At 39.5% G+C, this 25059-nt stretch overlaps 1 protein-coding gene across 1 annotated transcript in view; it reads left to right on the forward strand.

Annotated features, from left to right (window-relative positions):
- Positions 1-25059, forward strand: part of grin3a (glutamate receptor, ionotropic, N-methyl-D-aspartate 3A) — a 97067-nt gene that overhangs the window by 9886 nt on the left and 62122 nt on the right. Inside the window, exon 2 of the mRNA XM_057818389.1 lies at positions 2861-3579. Within this exon, the coding sequence (XP_057674372.1) occupies positions 2861-3579 (719 nt within the window). The remainder of the gene's footprint in view (positions 1-2860; positions 3580-25059) is intronic.

Consider the following 25059-nt stretch of genomic DNA (forward strand, 5'->3'; position numbering starts at 1 on the left):
GATAGATATATATTTAGGAGTGGGAACCTCTTGGTACCTCACGATACGATACGATATGCGATAGAAAGCTCACGATAACGATGATCTCATGATATGCAAAGGAAGCCCTCCCTCTTCCGACGGGCCCCTCCCACTTCTGTGGCCCTCAGTGGCCGCCAATGACAGGCAACGAGGTAATATTGGGCCGTTTCAGGTCACTTACTGTTGATTTCAGTCACTTCCTGTTGATTTTGGGGCATTTTATGGGTCACTGCTTGTTGAATTTGAGTTACAAAACAGGAAGTGACCCGGGAGTAAATAGGCGGGGACTCAAACTCAACAGGAAGTGAACTTTAAAGACCATAAAATGAACAGAAAGTGACTTGTAAATGCCCCGAAAATCGGAACGACTCACTGCGAGTGCTCTGATGTCGAATAAACGTTCATTCGCCCCTCCCTGTCCAAATGGATTGGGTGTCTAGCGCCGTCAATGGTAGACATCGAGTTAACAGAGATACTATAATAATGGAGGATTTTCGTAGGTAGCAACTTGTTGAGTTCTTCTTCTTTTTTTTTTTTTTTTTTTTTTTTTTTTTAAACATTGACGCATTTTAAAAACTATTTCTATTCTTGGCATGAGCATATTGATCACCTTTTGGGATGCAAAGTAGCATGTTATATTTCCATTTCAAAATTTTGTCAGACCCCTATACAGTATATAATAGATCACTAATAGTTGGATGATGGATGGATTAAAGCGTCCCTGGGCTATACTGTTATGAACATAAGCTATGCGGAAGATATTATTTGGATAAATTCGTTTTTGTAGTTGACAACAAATTCTGACCCTACGACCTGAATGTCGGGGCAGAAATTGAGACTCATCTGATCAGGCAATGTTTTTGCTACATGAAGTGGTCTCCGAGGAGTTAGTACACATTTGGCCAGTAATAAGTAACCTCAGTAGGAAAAAGGACCAACCACTTAAGTGTTTGTCGTTTTGAGTTGTGTGCTGAGAACAACTTTGGTGAACCAGAGATAAAAAATAGAGCCAGAGAAAAGTAGCTTTTCCTTTCAGTTGTCAATCCATCAGAAAATGACATAGAGCCAACTGACTCACAACTGAATAATGGTCATAGGACAGAAAAATACAGTAAAGTACAGATTTGATATTGAGCCAAACACAGATGGCAGAAAAAAAAGTGTGACGCATATATCTAAAATATTACTTGACCAGTTTAATTTCAGGGACTTTTCAGAAAGAAAAATGCGTAAAGTAAGCTTTAAGAAAACAAGCAATGATAAAGAAAAGCGTTTGTGATTCCTTCTTGGGATGGCAGTTCCTTCAGTGAGGCAATGGATGCAACAATCTTCTCACATCACTTCACAGCTGATGGATTCAGTGTGTGGAAATTGGAAGAAGAAGTGACAACACTGTTGGGATTTTTACACGCATCACATACGGAGACTAACAGGTATCTGCACTGCAGAGCTTTTCTCCACCCAGTCATATTTTCATGACGTCAACAGATTTAGGTGCTCACAGTACAATGAGGGCTGAATTTGGTTCATACATAATTAGGCAAGAAGGCTTTGCGCTCTGACGGCGTGAATGTGCGTCTAAAAGGTTGTGTGTGCAGTCCACCTACGATAGACCAGTACTCTGTGACCTTGAACGGGATAAGTGGTGTAGAGAACAAATAAATGGATGGGTTTGTCTAATTCCCACATGAACTGTAGTGTCATTTGTTTATCTTAAGTTAAAACAGTTCCTCTAATCAGGAACGGATTATTTAATTGGTGTAGCTGAGGCTTATATTAGCATAGTCATCCATCTCTATATGTACCGGAACCTGATGAAGAATCATTACATGCATATGGGGTAACTAATGTGATTAAAAGCTTTGGGTGGCTCTGATAGATTTTTGCTTCACAGGTTGTGTAAAGTCGATTAACACTATATTATATAAGGCACAAGTGAAGTCTTGGAAATTATTGGGTACCTCCCAAGAACATTATTCATCAGGTAAAAAAGACGAATAAAAAGATATATTTAATGATGACTTCTTTAAAAGTGCAATAGTGGCTACTTAAACTAAAGCGAGAAAAATACAAATATAGCCTTGAGATGTACTGTATCATGGGCTACTTTGAAGTCTTTTATTGCAAACTCTTCTGTTATCAACATGTGTGACAGCATGTTGTATGATTATTTACCCTTTTATTTTTCGCTTTGCCGTAAATACATGTAGTGTAACTTGTGATGTGAGTAATGATATTCATGGGAGCAGGTAAGTGGAGGTTGAAATCCATTCTCTTCACCTCTGTGTCTGGTCTCAAGGAACAAATTGAATTCAAAGAGAGAAAGTAATTCCAATGTTGGATTCATAACCCATTTTTTATTTCCTCTTCCACTTCACTCCATCTGTTTTTGATGCCTCATCTTCCACCCATCGCTAGCTATCCCATCTTCCACATTGTTGCATTCCCTTTTTGCAATCTCGATTTCCCTTCATCTAATTCCTTTTTATTCCTTCGTTTCTCACAGTCCTCCCTATTGTCTCTCCCATATTCTTGCCCTCTATGAAGTCCAAATGACCCCTTCCAACATTATCTGCTTCATTAATATTTGTTTATCACTCCTATCATCTTGATATTGTCATTTGCATTCCTTGCATTCATGCCTCATCTTTCCATCAATTTTTAATCTCTTTACAAATGCTTCTCTCTCCGGGTAAACACTTATGCCTTTTTTTTTTTTTAAGTCACCTTTACCTTACATGCCCGTCCAACATATTTCTTCAGTATATTTGTGTAATAATTTTAATATATTTCCTATGCCTTTTGATTCATCTCTACTTAAATCCATCTCTTTTAACAGAATCCACTTCATTTCCAAATGGCCATGCGGACAGTGGAGGCTCCAGCACCCCATCTCTTATATGCCCTTTTGATGATGAATGGTTGGTGGGACATAAGTGTGTTGCTCTGCCAGGAATGGGACATAAGTGAATTTATTTTCCTCATCAAAAATAACACTCGTTTCCACCTGGGTACGTTTGTCAACCTGACAACTTCAACCTCTGCACTTACTTCATCTTCTTTACCAAACTCAGGAGGCGCATTAAGTATCTCGACAGTAGCAGAGTTGCCATCATCAACATTTTCCCACCATTTGTCTTCATCTGCTTCGACTTCCTCAGCCAAAATGGAGCAGCAACAAGCGCTCATGCGGCAGTTGGAGGCCCTGAGAGAGCCTTCATCTACTGTTGGAGTGGTGACGTTCGGTTGTGAGATTCGTGAGGTGCGTCGCCTATGGGCGATGGCCACTCGGATGGCGCTTCCAGAATACCAGTGGATTTTAGGGGATGGCCAGAATGTGGCAGAATTGAGAACAGAGGGATTACCTCTTGGACTATTGGCTCATGGGGTCATGGCATCCCCTTCTCTGGATCAGTACGTCCATGATGCTTTGGAGCTGGTTACACGGGCTATTGGAAGTGCAGCCCAAGAGAATCCTGCCCTGGCGCTCATTCCTGGAACTACAAATTGTATGGATATACAACAGAGCAATGGAAGCACAGGGGAATTTTTGTCAAGGTAAGAAATTACACCTGTACTGATTTTTATCATTTTTTATTGAAGAATATTTATGACATTTTACAGTAAAGTATATTTATATCAGAAGATGCAGTGGTATGAAGAAGTATCTGAACCTTTTGGAATTTCTCACATTTCTGCATAAAATCATCAAATGTGATCTGATCTTTGTCAAAATCACACAGATGAATAAACAACGTCTGCTTTAACTAAAACCACACAAACACTTATAGGTTTTCATATTTTAATGAGGATAGTATGCAACAATGACAGAAGGGGGAAAAATAAGTAAGTGAACCATCACATTTAATATTTTGTGCCCTCCCCCTTTGACAGCAATAAAGTCAACCAGACGCTTCCTGTAGCTGCAGATCAGTCTGGCACATCGATCAGGACTAATTTTGGCCCGTTCTTCTGTACAACAATCAGTTCATTCAGATTCCTGGGTTGTCCTGCATGAATCGCTGTCTTTAGGTCATGTCACAGCATCTCAATGGGGTTCCAGTCTAGACTTTGACTTGGCCATTCCAGAACGTGTAATTTGTCCTCCTGAAACCATTCTGAAGTTTATTTGCAGCATCCATCCTCTTTTTAGCTTCAACTGTGACAGAAAGCCTCAGGTTTTCCTGTAAAACATCCTGATAAACTTTTGAATTCATTCTTTCGTTAATGATTGCAAGTTTTCCAGCCCAGAGTCAGCAAAACAGCCCCATATCATGACGCTCCCTCCAACAGGCTTCACGGTGGGGATGAGTTGTTGATTTTGGTGAGCTGTTCCGTTTTTCCTCCACACGTAACGTTGTGTGTTACACCCAAACTTTGGTTTCATCAGTCCACAAAATATTTTGCCAAAACCTCTGGAGTGTCTAAGTTCCTTTTTGCGAACATTAAATGAGTAACAATGTTTTTTTAGACACCACTTCCACTGCGGAGTCCTCCCATGAACACCATTCTTGGCCATAGTTTTACATATAGTTGATGTGTGCACAGAGATATTGGACTGTGCCAGTGAGTTCTGTAAGCCTTTAGCAGATATTCTAGGGTTCTTTTTTACATTTCTGAGTATTCTGCGCTGAACTCTTGGCGTCATCTTTGGTGGACGGCCACTCCTTGGGAGAGAAACAACAGTGCCAAACTCTCTCCATTTGTAGACAACTTCTCTGACTGTCGATTGATGAATATCCAGACTTTTAGAGATGGTTTTGTACCCTTTTGAGCTTTATACAAATCAACAATCCTTGATCGCAGGTCTTCAGACAGCTCTTTTGACCGAGCCATGATGCACATCAAACAATGCTTCTCCTCATGACATTTCTTGCCAGGTGTGCATTCAATGGTTTCAATTGCTCTTTAAGTCTCCTTAGGGAGTGGGTTCACTTACTTATTTCTACCCCTTCTGTCATTGTTTTCATGCTACTCTCATTAAAATATGAAAAGTTATAAATGTTTGGGTGGTTTTAGTTAGAGCAGACACTGTTTTTACATTTTTGTGATTTTGACAAAGATCAGATCACATTTGATCGTGATTTTATGCAGAAATATCAGAAATTCCAAAATGTTCAGATACTATTTCATAACACTGTATAAGGCACAAGTGAATTCTTGGAAATTATTGGGTACCTTCCATCTGGTAAAAAGACACAAAAAAGATATATTCAATGATATTATGACAGATCCTGATTCTGCCACGCTGTTTGAATGACACATGGTCAAACAAGTGAAATTGTAGGTACAGTATTTGTGGACAGGAAATTGTTACATACTGTATCTTATTTATTGTATTGTAACAAGTATGACCGGTGGAGACTAGCACCACTGATGTGTACCAAAAGTAGGCTGTTCAGAAGGACCAGATTTGTCTACTGGAGGGCAGAGACAGATGTTCTATGGCATATAATGCCACTAAAAAAAGCATCATTCATCTGCATTAGGCCTGTCGCGATAACAAATTATAGTGTGCGATAATTTATCTCATAAATTATTGCGATATGCGATATTATTGCGCCCCCCCAAACCAATTTACAATAACACAGTGAGAATACAGTATATATTAATAGATCAAGTACACCCATTTAAACACGATAAGAAATCACAACTAAAAACAATAGACCATGCCTCTTAAGTAAAAGACAACAATATTAATACCGCACAGAAACACAGAATAAAATGTGTTTTTCAAGAAAAAAAACATACAATTGCAGTTAATAACTTAATCATTTAGGCAAATGAAAACTTTTACCCTCATAGCTTCTGCAATGGTGTTCCATAGGGATGCAACGATACAGTTAAGTCACGGTTCGGTACGATTTTCGATACGGGGGACACAATTTTCGATCTGATACAATACATTTAATGCTCTAAAAAAAAAAAATAATAAATAACAACTGTATTTTTTGTCTCGTTTTTATTTTATTTTTTTTTTTGCAAACGAGCAAAAATTAAATTGCCATCGTATAAACATGCATTTTAGTGCCTAATATCTATGTGCTTACTTCTTACTGACCTGAAGAAATTTAGTATAAAAGTGCTGAGAACAACCTTTACTGTTTGTTAAGTGAGGCAGGGCACACTGTTGATTGCTACAGCTCTCTTAGCAGCTAGGTTTACTACATGAGCAAGACATCCTATTTGTGGTCCGAATCCATCTGTGTCACCTACTGAATTAACAATATTTGCAGCATTATCTATAGTCACTGGTATGGATTGATTTGGCCTTCTTAACTTCCATTCAGTCATGGCGGTTTATAATTAATCGATGTAGTATATGGACTACGTGTCCCATAATCACTCTGGGCTCACGTAGCCGATGGCATGGTACGTTGCACATCTAGTTTCCTATTTCATGATATCTAGTGTGTGCGCACATTAAAAAAGTTAGCAAACGCTACAGAAGTCATGTCTGCTCATTACTGCACAACACCAGCATATGACAATCGACTTTCATAAACAGGACGAGTTTGAAGCACAGCGCTCTTAATTTGCCACTCAAATATCCCGTGTTGTGCCGAAAAATAGCCGCCCCGCATGAAATGTCACCCCTGAAGGGAGCGCTCACACATCAACAACACCGGCACGCCGGAGATGGTCCACAGTCAATCCAGAGCACTGACGCGGCCAGTATATGTTGAACAATAGGATATAATGGGAACGATTGGCTCCGGCGCGATTTGTTGCCGGACCTGGAACGAAGATGCTTTTTGCGCAGTTGGTAACAAGGAATCCGAACTCTTAACAGCATGTCTGCCGCAAGCGAGGCGGTAAATCGCAGCGGAAAAATTACCGCCTTCATTTTTATTTATCGTGCGATAAATGGAATTATTACATATTGCGACAGGCTTAATCTGCATAAAAGTGAAATTTAGCATTTGTTATATTTTACAGAATAGGCAGTTTGAATGCATAACTTGAGTCGATGTGTGCCTCTGGACAGAACCTGGCAAGAACAAGAAGTTGCAGAAATGGCCCCCAATGCTATACCTTCAAGGATTATGCAGCATCTTTATGTGTGTACAGTCATTTTGAAATTCAATCACAGCTCTGAAATAAATGTAAAATATTTATGAGGAACAAAGATAAACAGAACCATATGCTCCTCAATACTAAATGTAGAATCGCCTTCGGTTTCAATTCTCATTGTGACTTTCACGTTTCTCTCCAAAATTGGTATTCAAACCTGCTAAAACCTATCAATATGTTGTTGTACAAGAAAACGAGTTGCCTAGTTTATGGTAACCCCCCCCCCCCCGGTAATTGTCATTGATTAATGTCCTTCAAGTCATTACTTCACCTAACTAATTTGTTTCCTCTAACTAGACTTGATCACATTCTAAATGTGAGTGTAGTTCCTGGCAGTCTTTTGTATCTGTACAGCGTTGTTTAGATCTCTGTTTAAAATGGACATTTTTGCTTGAAAAAGACCCTGATGAGGGCCGGGGGGAACCCTTACACTATGGGACACAAGCACTTAAATGGAGCCAAAAAGCACAATACATTAGCATCACTTGTCACGGTGTCTGGTTTTACTGGCAGGTAAAAACAAACACAATGAAGCACAGTCCACAAAGCCGGCTGACTTCCAAGTTGCTCGTATTGTACTGTCATAACTTTTCCCATGTTACTGTAGTTGCCATTTGTGGTGTTATCTTATTGTAATTTTTGTAGTCTCTGGTATCCTTTCGTAGTGTATCAAAACTCATCAACAGAGTGAAATAGTGGATAGCTTGACTGCCTCAAAGTTTTGAAGTTTGAACAGGACATTTTGTGTATGGACTGGATTCATTTCCACTGTCATCTGTCTGTTAACTCATAGAATTTTACAAGGACCCATTTATGGCCCTGGATCTTCCACATAAAAACATGCTTTAAAAAGACATTAACTGCATAAATGTGTCAAAGCATTGGGTGGTAATCCTTGCCACTCAACTATCTATCACTTTGAAGAGAAGGTGAAGTGAACAAGCTGCTGAATTACAATTACAGTGTTACGTTCCTGCTGAGATTCACCTTAAAATAACTGAATCAGCAGAGTGATCATCTCAAGGAAGAAAGGCTAGGGAATTAGGCTTGTATTAACATTACTGTGGTTGTAGCAGCTTATGAATTATTGATTAGTCTGGCTTTGATACACTGTACATATCACAAGACAGAGAACAGGCAAGTTAAGTAGGGCCCTCTCCGGAGTGCCACCTGAAGAGTTAATGTTGCCCCCCCCAAGCTAATTTTGAAGTAGTACATGTGATGACTTCAGACTACTACTTCGGTTGTTGATGATGATTATCAGAATCATCATAATTACCTCTGCGAGCAGGGGAAATTTACGTAAGCAGTGGTTATGCTCCGTATTTTTGTTTTACGATAAGGCAATAGATACATAACAATTTATAATGGCAGTTTATTAATTCACTAAAGCGTTTTATAAACAGGTGCACCCTATATATGAAAATAAACTTGTTCATTTTTGCTGGTTTTTATAATCCGGTGGAATTTACATCTAAAAATAATCTTGCTCATTGATGGTGCACTTTGCAGTCCGGAAAATAAGGTATTCAGTGTTGCCCATTTTTTTGTTTGTTTGTATGTTTGTATTCAAAATAACTCAAGAACGAACAATGAGTTATTATCAAATTTGCAGATTGATTTTAAAATGAAGCAGAAGTTATTAAATTTGGGGATAATGAGGTCAAAGGTCACAGACGCCAGAAAAGGAATTTTGCAATAACTCAAGAACGAAAAAAGGGATTAGCCAATTTTTTTCTTTTATCCCAAACAATAGCTGGTGGTTTAAAAAAGGCATTATCAAGAAACTTGCAAAATATGTTTGTATTATGAAACAGAAGAGTTGATTGAATTTTGGTGTGACGAGGTTAAAAGTCAGAGGTAAGAATAAGAATCTTGCGATTAAAAAAAATGAATAAAGGGGCCAATATTTAACTAGCATGATATGTCTGTACTATGACACAGAAGAGATGATTAAATTTGTGGTCCATGTGATCAATGGTCACGGAGGTCATGAAATGAATTTCACAATAACTTGTTTGATACTTACAAGGAGGGCCCAGTCTTTCAAATATGTCGATGCTCATTCCTACCTGGGCATCCTCCTTGGGCCTCGCAGATCGCCGGCTGGGTGCCAGAGTGTCGCCCCTCTGGGTGGGGGTCCTGTCCTGCCCCGGGCCTGGTGGGCCAGGGGTGTCCCGTGGTGTGCTGCGTCGGTACAGGGGGGTTGCGGCAGTGGTTGGGTGGGAGGGTTGGCGGGAGGTGGAGGGAGCGGGCGTAGGGTCAGTGGCACGTCCCCTCATCCCTTCCCTGAGTATTGCTTAATGGGGGCGCTGATGGTCCAGGAGACTGCACTGGGTCCCGGGGGAATGGCGATGGCCCCTTTGCTGGAGTTACACAAGGAGGGGTGGCTGTGCTTGCCCCCCCGATTGGCTAGGGCGTTGCCAGGGCCCTGGAGCAGCCCCCGTGTAGCATTTCCACTTTTCTGCAGGACTATCTCACGTCTGAGTGAGTTCACGCATGACTGGGGGCAATTAGACACACTCAGGTAGAGAGAATGACTGCCAGGATTAGCAGTCTTGTAGCGTAGAATAGGATGTCAACATATCCACACTTACATGTGATTCACATAATGCTGGGTTTCACACCCCACATTGCTGATTTGCGTACGCTTCACTCCACCTAATCATGGCTCCTTTTGACTCCCTTCCCCTCTTTCTCCTCGGCTATCAGTCTCTCACATAGTGTCCACAGGTGTATCTAATTAGCTAACGATGTCACCATTATGTTCATAAGTAGCATAAGCGTATAAGAATATATTTGTTGTTGTTGTTTGTTCTTCTCCTCTTCTGTCTGCTTCTTTTCCTTTCTGTCCCCCCATAACCCCTTCCTGCTCGCTGCTTTCACCTAATAAATAAAATATAATGAACTTCCACAATGGGAGTATATGAAACTCCCATATGATACATTAAAACTGTTCAGACCATAAGAACACTCAGATTCCTATTTTCCGTGTCTAAGCAGCTGAACAGGTTTAAAAAAAATGTTGATGCTTTGAATTTGGCTGCTTGGATGTCTACTCTCTCAGAGTGCTCCCCTAGTTTGAAAATTAATCAATTGATGTTGGGATAGCTCCTAAAACTAAGTAAGGAGGCTGTACCAAAAAAAAAGCAATGTTCCTTCATTTTTTATTCATGTATTTTTTTTCCCTCTATTTTACAAAGTTCTAAATTGTTTTAAATTTTATCAACCCTAGCAGTTCCTATCAGCATGTCAGAATTTGCCAACATAGCTTAGTAGCAGTATATCTGGAGAGTGTTAATCTGCAGAACACACATGTAGGCATCCTAGGAGAAATGTCAAATTGATGAGCTGTTAAATGTTAACTGTGCTCACTCTCTCTCTCTCTTAGGCTTAGGTACAATGCATTGATTTTTTTTTTGCAGCAAAATATGAACCCTGATGCAGGTGTTCCAAAGCCTAAGTCCTCACACACTAGGTATTGCCATCCAATCAGAGGGCTCATGTGAAATTTTGGATAACTTGAAGGAGTCCTATTTGCAAATTGTGTTTTGACATATAAAGGGTTTAATCACCGTGAATACGGATAGTTAAGCTTGTTGTTTGAGATAGTGTCAAGATTGAGTTTTCATGTGGTGGTGGGGGTCTTTCCTTTCTGCTTTGTGGCACCAAGGTATCAGGTGTTCCAGAGGGTGCGTGAGATGACCCGAAGGGAACTGTGAACACCACACTCATGTTGAAAAGAGATAGTGTGTGACAGATGAGCAGCAAAGAGGCTTTGGCTGCTCTCAAGCTAGACCCCAAAAAAAGTCACTTTCAGGAGCAGAAAAAGGGAGGATAAATATTAACGGAATATTGAAGCTGCAAGCAGCGATGAATGAGAACGTGCTTTTTAAAAGAAAAAAAAATATGGCAAATCATCGGCAGTTATTCAGACAGTTTGTGAGTGCTTTGGTTGAGTTTAGGGGTAGGTTTCTTGGCCCTGGTAAATTTCCTGGTAGTTCCTTTCATTCTGTTTCCTGGGGGTTTGCCGAGGGGTCAAATGTGTTTAGTGAGCACCTTACCAGCAAATGGTTGATACCATGATCAACATATCAGCAAATAATACAACTCTATCTTCAATACTAGTTACTGTAAGGCCATATTTGGAGCCGCAGAAGTGTTCTATGCCTCAACTACTTAATGAACTGAATGGAAGCGAAGACCTCTTGCGATAAAAGGGAAGAATGTTATACAAAGTAGTCTGCTTCTCAATTCGGGCCCATATGTTTCTGTCTGTCTTTGTTGTTGTTGTTTTTTTTTTTTTTTTCCCACACGTAGTGTAGTGCCTTCTGGATAATACACTGTAGAATTTAACTTAAAATAACAAATCTTTAAAAAGTCTTACTTAGTTTATATTAAAATATTTTGAGTTTTTCATTTTTAATTTGTTATTCTATTTTGTACCGCATGCCCCCCAATTTTTCATAATTGTTTTCCTGTTTGTTTCCTGGCTTCAGAAAGGGCAGGGACAGGTCTCCACACTCACCTGCACACTAATAAAACTTGTATGCTGGCTGATAAAAAATTCATGTTGTATCCTTATTTATTTTTTTTTTTTTTACCAGTATTGACATAAACCACAACAAAACATGCAGATGTCTAAAATAACAAACAGAAAAAAAAGAGCACACGTATTCATCCTAGAATGGCTGCATCAAACAAAAATGGTTATCTTACTTTTCAGTTATTAAGTTTTATTTCCTATGTATATAATGTGTATATTTGCCCAATTTTTTTTTTTTTTTTTTTTTTTTTTTAACTTATTAAGGAACATTTAACTGGAATCTGTGCAGAGCTATGTAACTTGTGTTAATTGGTTGCCAAACCTTGACACCTTGTCCGCCCAGATTAGATGGTGTTTGCAAAATATTATGAGGTTTAGGATCGGCCATAGACCTCATAATATATTGACCGGACACGGGGCCGATTAATAGAGGGCCTATCTCCGTCAAAGCTGAAAACGTTGAAAATTCTTGTGAGTAAATGCTTAAATCCCTGAAATCTTTATAGATATAAACGTAAAACAGTCTCGATTCTTGGTTAAAAGCAAGAAAACAGTCTCGATTCTTGGTTAAGAGCAAAAAAAAAACAAAAAAAAAACGGGCAGTTAGCATTTATTTTACCTAAATATGTCAAATGTGCTGCTAGTCTTTAAGCCACTATGGCTCCGCCTTATCACCACAAAGAGCTTTTTACATAGAAAATTCTCGTGAATAAATGCTTAAATTCCTGAATTCTTTATCGATAAGGACGTAAAAGTCTCAATTCTTGGTTAAAAGCAAAAATAAAAAACGGGTTTTTAGCATTTATTCTACTTAAATATGTCGAATGTGCTGCTAGTCTTTAAGCCACTGTGGTGTCGCCTTATCACCACAAAGAGCTTTTTACATTGAAAATTCTTGTGAATAAATGCTTAAATCCCTGAATTCTTTATAGATATGAACGTAAACAGTCTCAATTCTTGGTTAAAAGACAAAAACCGGGCAGTTAGCATTTATTTTACGTAGATATCGCGAATTTTGACGCCAATGCCGTAGCAGTTAATTTCTCCCATTGATTTATCCCTTTTCAACTGAAATCCGTCGTTGGATCGCTGCATGTGTTTGAGAACAACTGCGACCGACTTCAACCAGAGCGGAGTGTGGGACGGCCCCTAACTTAAAAGCATGGTGCGTTGTCTGGGGAGGGTGTCCCATCAATATCATTATGAAGTCTATTAATCGGCCAACTGTCTAGGATACCTGCTTTTGATTAGGACTTATTTGGACAAAGTTCTCTTGGAAGGGTTTGTCCGTGTTAACCCAAAATAACAGCGCCTAACTAACTGACAGAACTATTAAATTTGAAATCAAAGAGGTGCTACTGAATTATTTTGCCTGTGGAAAAAAAATTGGCAAATTTTCAGGCATGTTGTGCCTCCTCAAAACATGATGATTTGTGGGAGCACAGCAATCCAAAAAACACACTGCCGGGCACTCGAGCCCTAATAAGCGCCAATATGCAAATTTATAGTCACAAGCAGAACAGAATGAATGAAAACACAATGGAGATTCATGGTCCACCAATTTGGCTGTGACTGATTATGTCTGGTCACTTTCTGTGGCCCATTTATTAGTGTCACGTCCTTGAGACAATAACTCAGCTTCTGCCCGCAATATTTTGCCCTGATAAAAAAAAAAGGCTAATATAGTAGAAAGAATGTGGAAAGTCAGTTGAATCACTCCCACCATAAATAATGCAATAATGTGTGTGTGTGGATTAAAAATAGAAACTGTAGACTGTAGACACAAGCTTTAAGATAAGATAGAACTAACAAACTTGATAGAAGCTCTGATAAGGAGAAGTCAATTAATTAATAAGCTCAGTTTTACAAGGAGATAGAAAGTTACATTTTGGGATTATTTTGATATCTGGTAATCAGATATGAAATTTGTTTTGCATTTGCATGGGCAACTGAGGAGTGAGAGTAAGCTTGAAGGCATTTCCATACTCTTGTCTTTAGCCTTGGGTTTATTGCTAAATCTTAGTATACCATAGTCAATTGTAAAATCGTAACCACAAGTAGTTCAGTTTTTCTTTTTTTTAATTTAATTTTGTTTTTTGTTTTTCCTCACAGTTCTCACTTTCACATTATTCTTCTTTGGTTTACCTTCATGGGTTTTGAGCATGTTATAAAACTTTCAAAGGGAAGCCTCTTTATTCTATCTTCTATTTACCTCGCTGATCTGATGGCTGAGCTCCAAGTGCTGCATCATTGGACGTTAATTCATTTGGTCCTGTGGGAAGATTCTTTCAAGGCACATCACTTAGCATTATGATGAGAAAAATAGCTCGAAAGGGACACTGTCTGTACAACCAACAGCAAAGGCAAAGACTCTCATTTTTTAGCTCCTAGCCCCAAAATGTACATTTATTATAGCAACATTCACCATGTGTGTTTGTGTGCATGTGGGTGTGTGTACTGTCTCCAATCAAGAAATGTTTCTATCTGGACCCCCTTCACCACCATCCCCACACACAAGCGACAATAATAAAATAACACCTTTGAGTCACAAATTCCAAATTGTAAGTATTTCCTCTGAACCAAATGCCTCTTAATTCCATTATCGGTCAGGTTGGTGTTTGTTATTTTTCATATTTAAAATACCCCCCCCCCCCCCCCCACTCACACAAAAAATGTACAATTATGAAATGTTCACATTTTCAGAGATTAAATTTTATTTTTTTTTCTCAATGAAGGATACAAGAAGAATTATAATTGAACAGTTAGAAACAGTTGACAGTAAAAACAATACAATGGTACTTCTGCTTAAGAGCGTCTCTAAAAACATTTTCAGCCGAGAGATGTCAGGCGAAATGCAAAGTCCAAACACTTTGTAAAAGGAAAAAACTGCATACGCCAATTTCAAACGCTTTGCAAAAGACAAAAAAACACAAATGCAAGCTGACACAACATGAGTCCCACTTGCCAGAGCACGACTGCAAGTTGGCAAAAGCACAAACCCTAATTGGCACAACACAAATGCAAATGGCTCACAACACGAATGCAAGAAGCCACAGCACAACGGCAAGAGGATGATCCGGAATTTAAAAAAAACAAAGGACAACACTCTGTATATTGCTATATGTACTTTGTGACCATCTCTACAGACCTCCGTGAATCCCCGCTCCATCAGACGCAAATTTTTATAAACATTATGTCAATTGTTTGTGCTCTTGTTGACTGCGGCAAGAGGACAAAAACAGACAAATAGAGGCAATGTTAAAACTTGACCTGCCCACCAGTTGCGCGCCTGGTGGGGCTCGCGTGTGGCTGGATGTGATAGGGCGCGCTTGGGTGGGGGGTCCCGGTGCCAGGATTGGCGATGGAGCGGGGTAGGGTCGGTCGCCAACAGGCTTACACTCACAAAGGATTCACACGATTACTGGGTTCTAGATCACAGAACTGATTTGTGTACACTCTAGCCTTTTCAATCACTTAGCTTATAGACACCCCCACCCCCGACCCCCTCTATCACTGGTCAACAGGCCCCCACATGGTGTTAACCGGAAATATATCTAGCTAAAGATCACCAACATATTAGTAGGTAGTCTAGACTTTCAATGTATTTGTTGTTGTTGTTTGTGTTTCTTTTCTTTCTTCTCGTGTTTCTTTTCTTCTGTCCCCCCATAAACCCTTCCTGTTCGCTGCTTTGTCATAATAAACGAGGTATTTTGAATTATCACAATGGGAGTATGTCAGACTCTCAGTGTGAAACATTAAAACTGTTCAGACTATCCGGGTACTTAGACTTCCATTCTCTGTGTCAACCAGCTGAACAGGACAGGTTAAAATAATAATAAAAAAAAAAATAATATTAATAATAATTGTTTGTGCTATAAAATGTGGGAGTCAGTCGTGTTGCGTGCCATTTGCATTCGTGTAGTTGCATTAGGATTTCGTGCTTTTGCCAATTTGCAATCGCGCTTTCGGAATTGGAGATCATGTTGTGGCAGTTTACATTCGTGCGTTTTTCTTTTGCAGTCGTGTTGTGAGCCACTTGCATTCGTCTTGTGGCAATTGGGGTTCGTGCTTTTGCCAACTTGCAGTCGTACTTTGGCAAGTGGAAGTTGTGATGTGCCAGCCTGCATTCATGCTTTTTTTCTTTTGCAAAGCGTTTGCAATTGGGGTTGGTGCTTTTTCCTATTTACAAAGTGATTGGATTTTGCAATTTGCCTGACACCTCTTGGCCACCCTAATTGGCCTATTGTTGATGACGTTTAAATTTGGAGGTCACAGTATGATGACGTGCACAGTCGCGACGGTGTTATTGTTGCTACAACGGGTCGACGTCTGAGCCAAATGAGCACAAGGTGCCTTGTGCTTTTTGTCTCACAAAGAGTTTTTTTTCAAGCCCAGAGATGGTTCATTACATTAGTAACACATTAGACCATAGGTCTCCTCGCGTTTTTGTGTCTTGGAGAGTGCGATAGGCACCATTAATCTCGTAAAATAGGATATTGCCTCACTCGAAAAAGATACATAGTTTTTCTTTTTTTCCTTTACGTTTTGTTCTATTATCTACTATATTACAGGTATGAGTAGTAAGGTTGGGTAGATGGAATGATTCAAATGTGTTTGGCTGTTGTTTTATTCCAGTTTCATCCCAATTATAACATTTTATGTGGCATTTCAGGAGTGCTTGGAACGGACTTCATATGTAAAACGAGTCTCTCGTTACGAAATTTTCGGGTTACGAGAATACTTCCAGAATCAATTGATGTCAAAAGTAGAGGTACCACTCTATAAAAAATATCACCAGCTTTTAAAGATATTTAACACCTTACCCTTGAAGTATTTATTTTGCTAAAAGAAGATGTTCACAGTGATGAATTAAACATTTATGAATGTGATTGATTTGTGCTTTAGGTTGCAGGAAGAAGCTGTGTGATATGGATAATTCATGAATTTGATTTAGCATGTTTAACAGATGAGAGCAGAGCTCATTTATAATAAATGTAACATTGTCAAAACCACAAACAAATCTTTGGACATTAGAGTTCATGCCTAAGGTTGTGTGCATTCTTCTTTTATTTATTTTAGATAATTATTTTTGATCCAGTGTACTTTACCTCCCACCTGCTCAAAATATAAACAGTAACTTACACTATACTGTATACAGTATACTTTACACAATAAAAGCAAGAACCTAGACACATTTTTTGCATTCATTAACCCATTTAGAATTTCTAAGAGAAAAGTGATTCTAATTATGCAATCACCCGAAATGACGTTTTTTTTCCTTCCGCATTGGTCAAATTTATTTTATGGCTTTCTTCATTGTCTGTCATGTGTTTGATGTTGCGCGCAGCCGTCACACAGTAGAGGCCAAAAATCAACAGCTCTCCAGAGCCACTCAATCCTGCAGTTGAAGCAGTTTGAAAGAATGTTTATATGTCTATTATATCACTCCGGGATTCAAATAATAACCACGGCCACTGGGTGCTCATCACTCCTCATAATGTTGTGCTACATCTGAATTTGTCCGCTTTTCAAAAGTAGGTTAGCAATTCAAAATTATATTTGAAATGTTCTTAATTTGCACAACGTATTCCCAACTTAATGCAAGAATATTAAAAAATGCTATCCTGACCTTTTTAACTACAAAAAAAAAAAAATAACACACACACACTTTGTCTTTAGGTTAAAACAAACTTTTTAAAAATTGCAGTGCTTGTCATTTCCCAATTGATGGCTTGATTGTGCACAACACAACACTCTCCCTGCCATTTAAGTTGACTTTTTTCAAATAAATGTCAATGATTTTAAGCCAGCCATGTGCACCGGCTGTGTTAATAACTTGCTTGCAGATCATACTGTGTATGATTTTGTCAGAGTTGGAAGGTGAAAAAATAATGATGAATAGCCTCCTTATAGGAAAGAATACAGATTCAGATCCTTTTTTTTCTTGAAGCAATTTTTAGCCATTAAGCAGCCATTCATCCATTAATTATGGCTTAATCCGGGGTCAGGTCGCGGGAGCGGCAGCTATAGCCAAGAAGCCCAGGCTTCCCTCTTTCTAATCAGCAAGGGGCAGAAGTGACGTTGGTAAAGTGACAAGAAACTAGCGCAGCGCGAGCGGAGAATGGAGAAGTTTATTTAACATGGCTAGCACGAGACAGACTGTTGTCAATGACTTGTGTCGATGTGTTTTTGGTCATTTAAAATTGATTTTACCGCGGCTTGGAACATGTTCTCGGCTCTCCCGTTCGCCATCTCTGTTGTTTTGGAGACGATTTCCGATGCGCAAGAGTGACGTTGCTCGTTAAGAAAACGTCACACAAATAATCGAATCTGATTGCACGGATGATTTTGTTCGGCTCGAGAGGCCATTAAGGAGGTGGGTCCAGGCAAACTCTCTCCAGCGTGTCCTGGGTCATCCCTGGGGCCTCCCACCGGTGGGTTATGCCCGGAACACCTCTCCAGGGAGCCGTCCAGGGGGCATCCGAACCAGATTCCCAAACGAACCCAGATGGCTCATCTCAACACGGAGGAGTGGCGGCTCGACCCAAAGTCCCTCCTGAATGACCGAGCTTCTCACCCCGACACCCTGCAGAGGAAACTAATTTCAGCCACTTGTATCTGGGATCATGTTCTTTTGGTCACGACCCACAGCTTGTGACCATAGGTGAGGGAAGGAATTGTGATCGACTGGTAAATCGAGAACTTCGCCTTTTGACTCAGCTCCTTCTTCACCACAACGGACCGGTATAGCTCCCTCCTGCCCTCACTCATTAACAAAACCCTAAGCTACTCCTGCACTTGGGGCAGGATTTTGCCCCCGGCCCGGAAAGGGCAGGCCACCCTTTTTCGACTGAGGACCATGGTCTCGGTTTTGGAGGTGCTGATTTTCATCCCAACCGCTTCACACTGGGCTGCAAACCGCTCCAGTGAGAGTTGGAGATCACAGCTTGATGGAGCCAACAGCACCACATCATCTACAAAAAGCAGAGATGCAATGCTGAGGCCACCAAACCGTAGCCCGTCAATGCTTCGGCTGCGCTAGAAATTCTATCCACATTAAGCAGCTAATATGGTTTCATACAGGTAAGGTAACAGCCATTTTTTTCTATTCAAATACAGTGACACCATAGCAATTAAGATGTGCAATTCAACAATGGATTAAAAAAGAAAAGGGTAATAAATGAAGCAGGAATTCAATTTTTTATAAGCCACTGTATATTGAAATGGAGAGGTTTGTTTCCTTTCCATTGAACGATTTAGTAACTATAATCTGCAGACAGTCATCAGATTGTCATCCCAACCATACCGTAACGGTTACAGGAAGGTGTAATGGAAAGGATCACAAATGCCCTTTACACTCAAAGGCCAAAATATGTGCAGTACCGAAAAACACAGATTTATGTCAGTCAATAGAGGGCTGAAATGGACCTACTAGTGTGAGAATACAGAGCAGAAGTTTAAAACAAACCTTGTCATTGACTATCATAATTGCAGTTTCTCATATGATTAAGACAATTTGTACACGTATGCTAATTACACACTGTATGTATGTTTGATGCTGCACATAATTGACATATATTTTAAACCACATATTCAAAAGGTTTAGGTCATCAGTTGTGATGTAAAATGGGATTTGGTGGGGAAAAATGCTTCTAATATCTCTTGAAATTGAAAATAAAATCTGGAAGATTTTAAACAAGAATACTGCAGTGTTTATACTAGTGATCTCCCGATCTCATATTTTTGCAGCGAAGTCAGAGTCACCTGATTGAGAATCTGCAGATACAGAGTCGTGATCCGATGCCGAAAAAAGTTGAAAAAGCAGTTTCTGCTCTCGCACTCTTTAAAAGAAACTGCCGTATTATAAGGCAAAACAACTGTTGTGTTTGATAGAACAATATGTCTATATGCTGCCATAGCAGATTCATGGTGCATTAAGCCCCCGAAATATTTTTAATTTGTCCATTTTAACCTGAAAACCCCAGTTTACAGACGTCGCGCAACCGGTTTTGTTTCATCCCAGCCATAAAATGAAGGTAATGAATTATATTTACAATTCAAAATGTCTGTCGTTTTTAGCTTAGAATCACTAATTGATGTCTCATATTTCGCTTAAAGAAAAAAAATAATAAATAAATAAATAAATTATTCACTCGCATATTTAAAACTCTTAAACAAATTACGTCACAATGAAAAAAATGTCGTCTGTAAAAAAGTCCCGGATATCTACCTCATAACGATCGCTTAATTGTATTTTTTTTGGTTACTGTCGCATTTTTTCAGATATGTTAGATGATAAATAATCGATCCAAACAAAGAAAAAAAAAAGAAAAAAAAAACGCTTAAAATGGTAAATATACGAAAAAGAAAATCTCGACCACTCCTTGATGTCAGCGATTTCTGCATCGCGACCCATGTTATATTACCATGTTTCACCCTTAAAATCCCCAACAAATCCAGCTATGGCCATTCACAGTTGTGTTTTGACACTCAGTGATACATGCTACATGGATTTTTTGGGCCAAAACAAGGTAAGATCATGATAATATCTCGTTTAAGTCATGGCGTCTGTAATTCTGCTCTCATGTGCTCTCACCTCCAGATAGGGTTTTGCTGTTTAAAAAACTTTTTTTTTTTTTTAATGCCCTCCTGTTAAATTTTTTTCTTTCCCCATGAAATTGAAATTTTAAGCTTTTCAATGATGTATAACACATGCATATAGGACAATGTTGAAAGTTGGCCAAATTGGGGGTCTCAGAGCGGAACTTCAAGTCACCTGAGTGTTTTCCACCATATACTTTTGCATCTTTTGGCAAAGCCATTAGATTTCTGGATTGTTTCTTTTTGTCAGGTTCAAGGACAAGGTGGACCCAAACGGAGGGGAAACAGCAGGAAGGCAAGGCAGGGTGGCAGTGAACTAAAAAACGGTTTACTTAATTAACAAAAACACAATGTACAAACAAAAGGCCATGGGATCAAACAAAAGGCATCAAAATCTAGTCAAACAGGGGATCCAAACTCGAGTGCTTGGACGTACAAATATACACCGGATAGACAATGACTCAACAAGAACAGATAGCACATGGGAAACTTAAATACAGACTTGGGTTAACGAGACAATGAGACTCAGGTGGTTCATACAAGAGGCAGCGGATTGGTCAAGACACAAGGAGCAGGCCACAACAGTTGAAATCAATGGGTAATCACATGAGAAGACACACTAGGGCACAAACCTAACAACTTAACTCATGGCATGACAAATTTAACCCCTTTAAAAATTAAAGAAAAAAATATAAATTAGGCTTGGATTATATTGGAGAAAATTAACACTGCTATAAATACTGTATATTGCCAAAGCTCCACACTTACTTTTTGCACTGGTAACTTGTTAAGGTGCACCAGCACAAAATATAAGTGCACCCACATTTTTCATTGCATCACCTTTAACGCCATACTTTTAATCACTCTTCATAACATTTATATAATTAATATGAATGAGTCCACTCAAATTTACTCACTCTTTGACGCTCAAGCTGTCGAGAACAGCCTCAAGACAATAAAGATTGACTAAACAATGATAAACACCTTTGGTCCTTTGATCGTAGAGCTACAGAGCCTTTACTCACCAGATCAGACCTGTCAATCATCGTGAACTTTATGCGGCAAACTCCCGCTGCACTGCTGACCACGAAAAGCAGCAGGAGGGAGAGTGGGAGGCTGTATGAGCATGAATCAGAAAAACATAAATATATTTTTTTAATAAAAAACCCAATCCTTTTCACCGGATTTTAATCCTCAGAAAAATGGTGCGATCGGCCCAATTTCCGATCACGAGATCGGATCTGGACATCCCTGATTTAATACAATTCAACAATAGATACAGGTACTGTACTACAGCAAATAGTTAATATCCTTTAGTCCAACAAATAATTATTCCTATTTAAAATCTCGATGCAAGTGGTAGACAAGATACAAATTAAGTACGGTTTTACAAGAACCAGTTGAATTTATTATACGTCATCCATATAGCAGGAAAAGTAGATTAGGTATTGCCAAGAGGTCATTGTCAGCAGTTTATCTGTTTTACTTGTTTTAGTTAACGGAGATGATTTCTTTTTATAGTGATTAGTTCACAGAGGAGTTAAGTACCATCAATGTGCCAGCTAGCTGAGTTACAAAGAGAAAATCCTCCATAATAAATGTTTCCTGAGTGGGTTGTATTGAACAAGCATGTGTAAGTAAAATACTTTCCTGTTTGCTCTGGGGGTGTGAGACTGTTTTAAAACCACCATAAAAGCAGCTGTGCTTCCTTCCTTGTGTATCTTCTGGCATCAAGAACACAGAGCGACATGGCAGCCAATGAGGTGGTGATGTTGAGAAACAGATTTGATTCACCCTGCTGTCACTCTCCCGCTTAAAATACCAGCTTCTCTACGCCGCTTCAAATGCCATACGTTTTCCATTTATGAATCACACAGGAAATAATAAAAATGTCATCTTTATGTGGTGTGTAGGAGTCGTTGACTACGACGACCCTGAAAAGAAAGTTACACTTTATTATTACTTGTGAACTTCTAAGTTGAGTTGTGTTTAAAGAGCGAAGCATCCCTCGGCGATAAAACCAGCTTCCATGCAAATGAGTGAAATGAAGCAAAAGAAATTCCACGAATAGAGCATTTACACACAAAATAAATCAAGTTTATGACATGGAACAGCACCAAATGTTTGGATTTGATTATGAGTTAATATAATATGAATAACCTGGAACAAAAATGTTAATCTATTCATAGTTTATAATTTCATTCAGGTTAAGTTAGTTCATTCTTGTGTGTGCTCTCTCTAAAGCTATAAGTATACATTTGAAAACTACAAGTAAAATTATGATTTACTCATTACCATAATATAGAAATACTACATTGCTAAAAAGTTGAATCCTTTTATAGACAAGTTTCCGAGGTACTTCCGCTTTACTTCCTTATGTCTGCCTGTCACTTCCGTTTCCATTTTTTTTTACAATTGACTTCAATGGCGCTGGAGCTGCATCACTCACTAAAAAACCCCGAAAAACTAGGATTGGGAAATACCGCATCCTTCTGCCGTCTCGACATGGGAAGACAACATAAAGTGGCCGAAGGTGACCACAAGTAAAATATTGTCATATTTTAGTGACTCTACGGCAGTGGATGGAAACGCCATCAGGAAACTCCGAGGCATTCCAGTACCTCCGCAGCCACACACACACACACACGCACACACACACACACACACACACACACACACACACACACACACACACACACACAGTCCGACTCCTCATACACGAACATGGGAATTTTGTCTCCATGAAGGCGGATGAAGAACCAAGCCAGTGCCTCAATGCTCCATACCACAAACAATAGGTGCTGGTGTAACACCGGTGGGAGACGTCCAAACTGCAGGCTTTCCCGCAGGTCTTATGGAAGGTATGTGCTCCAGAAATACGAAACCTAAAATCTGGCGCATGAAACAATTTGTTGCCTTTGCTATAGAGTTTACGATGATGATTGTAATGATGACCTTAATATTATTTACTACAAGTACTGCTGCTAACCTATTGCTAATCAGTACATGTTGGATGGCTCCCCATAAAAGCTAGCGTTACAAGTTTTTTGTTTGTTTGTGTACAGGTGGAAAACTCACCACATCAACACTTACTGTACGTTAATTGAAATATATTGAGCTTACGTCGTTCTACCCGGGAGGGGTGATTAGAGGCTGGGGCTGGAGGCGGTGGCTTGCCCCGAAGCGGACCGTTAGCTCGATCCCGAGATCCAGCTACGAGCTTTTTAACTGCAGCAACTTTTAAGATATGCTATTGGAGCTGGAAACCATCACAGCGGGATAAGTCCTTCTGGATTCCGCTGAGGGTCTCCGTGATGTCAGGTGAACGTTTGGAGAAGCTCCCTAAAGCTCTGCTGTCTATTAACACATTCCTCGTATGCTCAACCTTCGTTAATATTTTTCTAATAATTTTATATATTGTGATTTATTGACCTGTGTTGCACATGCACCAATCGTTTTAAATAAAACAAAAAATTAAATCACGTTGTCCACATGTTTTATTGCGATCAATGTCTGCAATAAAAAAGAATGACATACTATTTTTGTTTATATGATATGCTGAGGCGGTGCGTCCTATTAGGCAAACCAGGCAATTGCCTATGGCCTCCAGCCAGCAGGGGCCCCCAGAGGGCCAACAGATTTAGCATACACAGCTTTACTGCACTGTCGCAGCGACAAGTGTAGGGAGTGTTTCAATACCATGGAATCATTTGGCAAATTATCTATCAATTCTGTTATCAATCCCAATCAGCACTAACCATGTCAAGTAGATTATACATGTTTAAGAAAGCCATCATCAGCTATTAATACCACATGATTGTTTAAAGAGTGACTCACCAAGTACTCTCTGGAAAGTCCTTGCCGAGTTGTTTTATGTTGATTATCACAGGCCACCTCATTATTCATGTAACTACTTAAAGAAATTGTGATTTTTCCCAAAAAGTCTATTAATGGGTCTATCGTATTCCTCGTTGAATACTCTATAAGAAAAGCATAACATATAGGCATCTAAAATAATCCTAAACGATTTTATTAGCAATTTTAATACTCCTTTTAGCAAGGTTCCTAGGGTATGCGTACGTTCCCAGAGCAACCAGTCCTGTTATTGTCCACCGTCACAAGCGCTGCATATTCTGGGAGTGAGAATAGGCGGCATTTCGAGCAGAGGACGGCCACCTGTTAAAATGTGTGCGTCCATGAACGAATGTAAGTACATCCATATGAGTCAGTGTAAAGTGCTTAGTTTTCACCACTTTTATGGCCAAGATGACTGCACGTGCACGCAGGGCGCACTCGCACCCCCTTTGTGTTCATTATACAGCGCGAGTATGTATGTGTGTCACGTGACTCCGAAGGGCCCCATGTTGCTTGTTGCCTGGGGCCCCCGGGAACCCTAACTACGCCTCTAATGATATGTACATTCCTTGTTGTATTTCCTAGTAGCAACAAAATCCGTGTCAGCCCTACTGCATTCAGCAAATGTAATATAATAATGTAATTACACCTCATTTTGGTCACTCAAGTGGCCGGCATATCAATCTATGACTTACATCAACACAGGCTGACAGGTTGTGATAATTTTGTCCACGAATGATCAACAAAGTGATAAGAACAATCATCCTATCTCATCTACGTCTCATCTAGGTCGTGCTGAATCCATTTTTGAAGATTGTTTGGATTCTTCTGGTTTGATTTCGCAGTTTTAACGTCGTCAGCACACTGCTAACTTCAAAACCGGAAGTTCGAGGCAGACATTGTGCAAGATGGCGCCGCCCATACTTAGCTCAGGAAACTTGTCTATAGTCTTTTAGTGAATA

The sequence above is a fragment of the Corythoichthys intestinalis genome, chromosome 17 (genome assembly GCF_030265065.1).
Source record: "Corythoichthys intestinalis isolate RoL2023-P3 chromosome 17, ASM3026506v1, whole genome shotgun sequence".
Taxonomy (NCBI): domain Eukaryota; kingdom Metazoa; phylum Chordata; class Actinopteri; order Syngnathiformes; family Syngnathidae; genus Corythoichthys; species Corythoichthys intestinalis.